This window comes from Cynoglossus semilaevis, chromosome 1, assembly GCF_000523025.1.
Source record: "Cynoglossus semilaevis isolate Cse_v1.0 chromosome 1, Cse_v1.0, whole genome shotgun sequence".
NCBI classification, from domain to species: Eukaryota; Metazoa; Chordata; class Actinopteri; order Pleuronectiformes; family Cynoglossidae; genus Cynoglossus; species Cynoglossus semilaevis.
Window position 1 is genome coordinate 6,618,249 of NC_024307.1, and position 4,130 is coordinate 6,622,378.

General features: G+C 38.3%; 2 protein-coding genes across 2 annotated transcripts in view; one reads left to right on the plus strand and one right to left on the minus strand.

Moving 5' to 3' along the window:
- hspa4l (heat shock protein 4 like) overlaps window positions 1-553 on the minus strand; it is a 7,639-nt gene extending 7,086 nt beyond the window's left edge. Inside the window, exon 1 of the mRNA XM_008307881.3 lies at window positions 89-553. Within this exon, the coding sequence (XP_008306103.1) occupies window positions 89-195 (107 nt within the window). The 5' untranslated portion in view covers window positions 196-553. The remainder of the gene's footprint in view (window positions 1-88) is intronic.
- Window positions 554-1,397: 844 nt separating this feature from the next.
- chmp3 (charged multivesicular body protein 3) lies at window positions 1,398-4,124 on the plus strand. Its single transcript, XM_008307851.3, has 6 exons — window positions 1,398-1,555; window positions 1,993-2,053; window positions 2,307-2,486; window positions 2,568-2,689; window positions 2,812-2,926; window positions 3,359-4,124. The coding sequence occupies exons 1-6, from the start codon at window positions 1,511-1,513 to the stop codon at window positions 3,496-3,498; spliced, it is 663 nt and encodes a 220-aa protein (XP_008306073.1). The 5' UTR covers window positions 1,398-1,510; the 3' UTR covers window positions 3,499-4,124.
- The last annotated feature ends 6 nt before the right edge of the window (window positions 4,125-4,130 follow it).

A 4,130-nucleotide genomic window follows, 5' to 3' on the forward strand; every position in this document is an offset into this window, starting at 1 on the left:
GTGAGCTCCCCAGACGCAAACATGGCGTAAACGCATTTACAATATCACAACACAAGAGGCTGATGTCTGTCACAGTTAGTGTACTCACGGCGTGCATCTGTCACTGTACTCATTGGCGATGGTTTCAATGCCACCACTCCTGGCCACCGCGATGTAACAATTCTGGAAACCCAAGTCTATGCCTACTACTGACATGATGGATGCTCTTTAAGTAACCTTCTGGAACTTCTGCTCCGCAACACACGCACTTGACACCCAGACGTAAATGCACACAACGGTCGATGCCTATTCCGAGATAACATGTAATTCGGCGTATGCTTCGCCTTGCAGTTGTATACGAGACAGGCTAGCTCTGTGAATTACTAGCTGTTATGTAACTCTAGCCGTTTATAGCAAACTCATTCAGAGTAATCCGGGGAAAGCAGTGATGTCCAGAGCGGATTCTCCCACTTCTCCGGTGCTCGAACGTCATCCAGCCGCTCCGCTCTGACAGAGCGATGCTCACTAAGCCCGCCCACGTTCCGCTCTGATTGGTCACGTCGTACCTATGTGCTAAAACGATTAGTCTAACAACCAGTCGATAACAGAAGTATCTAGAAGGAAGAGCATAGACTACGTCATAAACTGAACTGGCCGTCTGTGGCTGTATGTTTTGCACTCAGTTTAGCCTGACAAGTAATAGCTTTTTTTATTCTGCATCAATAAAAAAACCAAACAAACAAAAAACGATCTTAAAAGGATTGCCACGACTATAAATAAAATTATTGCGGTATATAACAACAGTTAACATTTCTCTGAAGCAACTTTAACGCCCACTCTATAAGGTATATACACACACACACATAAAATATATGTGTATATACCTTATACTTATTACTTGTATTATTATTATTATACTTATTTTATTGACCTTTATATACATGTATATATAAAGGTCAATAAAATTGCAGAGTTAAAAAAAGCTGGCTTCTCGTTAGGCACTATTAATGTTTTATAGCAACATTTTCATCTTTGTGGAAATACTGACTTATACAACCTTCTGTTAAAAAGGCAAAGGTAAAGCCGCGTTATCTTTCCGATAATTAGTAAAATATGTTTTGGTTTTAATGACAACTTAAAGCTATTTGTTTTGTTACAGCACATACTTAGAGGAATGCTGGTAATGTTTATTTACAGCATGTTAATGTTTTATATTATATTGTATATGTTATGTGATCCTCATGATAATCTGCACCACCTCTCTTTCCAAACCCTGACGGAGAAAAAAAAAAAAAAAATATATATATATATATATATATGTTTTCAGTATTTTTAAACTTTGCTCTTCAAATCCGTTGCTGAGCGCTAGATGGCAGCCAACCCTGAAGGCCGTAAATACCCTGTAGCAGTAAATCGCGAAGTAGACTTGCTGGTCTTCTGCCGAAGATAAATCAGGAAGTGCTAATAAATAAACAGAGCTAACCACTTAGCTTCAGCTAGGTTACGTTCGTTTTTAATCGGTAAAGACAGAATGGGACTGTTCGGCAGAACCCCCGAGAAACCACCAAAAGACCTGGTGAGTATCGGCGGCGGAAGTCCAGGACTGTCTTTGTCTATTTTGTCCATAGTACCTTTAGATTACATTGCTAACGTTAGCTCGTGTGTCGCTACTTATGCTAATAGGACGGCTACAAATATTCTAGTGATGACTAAGGAGTCCCCGTGGAGGTATGCTGCTTCTAATAGTTATATTTGATGTTTCTTGGTTGTTTATGCACCACACGAGGAGGCCGCCTGTGGCATTATTTGTCGTTTACTCCATTTCTTTAAAGGTGACAAGTTAATGTAAACAAACCCTGATTCGTTCGCACCCCACCTGTTGTTACACTATATGGAATCTACGCTGCCATGATCTCGCGTTTTGTTTTCAGTGTCTTAAAATGAACAGCAGACACAGATCGTCACTAAAGGAGTATTGTTACAGTATTGTTATAATAAAGTTTGTCATTGCAGGTTCAAGAGTGGTCTCACAAAATCAGAAAGGAGATGAGAGTGATTGACAGACAGATTAGAGGTAAAATACAGTCAGAAATCCTACAACACAAGTTTATTCAATTATAACAATATTGGGGGAGGGAGGTGGGTAATTGTATTTTAGAGAAAGTACAGTAAAATATGATTTATTAAATACTGACATACCAGTATTTAATGGAATATCTATGTCTACTGGTTAACCTGACACAGTAAACGGTAAATAAATATATTAGTAATAAGCATTATTTGTGTTATTATTATTGTTGTGATGTGACTATGCATTTGTATTATAGCTATTCAAATGGAAGAGGAAAAAGTTAAACGGTCCATCAAAGATGCCGCAAAAAAAGGCCAAAAGGATGTGTGTGTCATCCTTGCCAAGGAGATGATTCAGTCAAAACGAGCTGTCACTAAACTCTATGCTTCTAAAGCACACATGAACTCTGTGCAACTCAGTATGAAGAATCAGCTAGGTGAGTCATTGGACAGAGGGTGATCTGAATAACAAAATGTATTTCCATCAGAACAATATTAATGTATTTGTGCATGTGTAGCTTTACTGCGTGTAGCCGGGTCTCTTCAGCAGAGCACCGAGGTCATGAAAGCCATGCAGAACCTGGTGAAAGTCCCAGAGATCCAGGCCACCATGAGAGAGCTGTCAAAGGAGATGATGAAGGTCAGCAGCAGCATCCGGAAAACAAAGATGCTATTTTTATTGAACTTAATCTAAATAAATTCACCCCTTCAAGTGGTTATCAAAAAATTTATCTTACCACTCTCATTATATTTCTATTTCAGGCTGGCATTATTGAGGAAATGTTGGAAGACACATTTGAGAGCATGGAAGATCAAGATGACATGGAGGAAGCAGCAGAGGCAGAAGTTGACAAGATTCTCTATGAGATCACAGCAGGTAATTTTATAGTTTTTCTGTTCTAAGATAAGTTTTATTTTCAACCTAAAAGCTGTTTTTTTATTTTATTTTCAACCTAAAAGCTGTTTTTATTTTTTTAAATGTTTATTCCATTCAAAACAAAGTGTAGTGTAGTTGCATGTGTAACTACTAACAGCCACACCACGTTTTATAAAAGGGTGTTCTCTGTATGCTTAAAAATTGACTTGCATGTTTAGTGTGATATGTAGAAGCCATGCTGACCCAACTTATATATTCATAGTAAAGATACAGAAGGTGTCAAAATGTTTCATGAAAATTTAGAAATACAATTGCCATATAGTGGACAGACAGAATTAATCAGAAAATAATTAGAGCAAATTTGAAATACAGCATGTTAGATTGCGCTGCAAATTATTTATACTGAATCATGATTGTGTTTGTTTTATTCAGGTGCCCTTGGCAACGCACCAAGCAAAGTCAACGATGCCCTGCCTGAGGTTGAGCCTGCTGGAGCTGCAGCTGCAGCTTCAGATGAATCAGAAGAGGACATTGAGGAGATGCAGTCAAGATTGGCAGCTCTGAGAAGCTAAATGGGACTGTGGTTGTTGTTGTTCTATGGAAGTCCGTTTAGTCTCTTCATAAAGGATGGAGAGAATGAATGTGGTGCGGGCTTTACTGTGCTTAGTAGACTCCATGCTTCATGTACCATTATTATACATAATCAGTTGTGATTGACTTTCAGATGTGAAAGTTTTCATTTGGATGTTTTGATCTGCTCTGTCAGAGAAAGGTTGTTTATGCTTTTTTTTTTTTTTTTTTGTTATGTGGGTGTGCTAAAGCTCTGCTGTCCTAATTTGAATAGAAGAGAATTTGAGAAGGTGTAACTAATGTAAGTATGAAAAGCCTGCTGTGCCTACAGTGCTTCATCATATTCTTCTGTGCTATGGTCTGGACTACTCTGGTATCTGTAATCCATGTAAATAATTGTTAAAGCCGTCCTGCACGCGATTCACTACCCAGGGTAGAAACAACAGTTACGAAGTTATCCAGCTGTGTTTCAATCCGAAACACTAAATAAGAGTGCGGGGGAGGGGAGTCTCTTTAAGTTCTTTTATTGTCTGTGTTTATTCTAGAATGTGGTCATACACATGAAATATACATGGCAAAAATAATGCACACATTTGCTTTCACTCATGTCTTCAATCTATGTTTTATTCGGCGG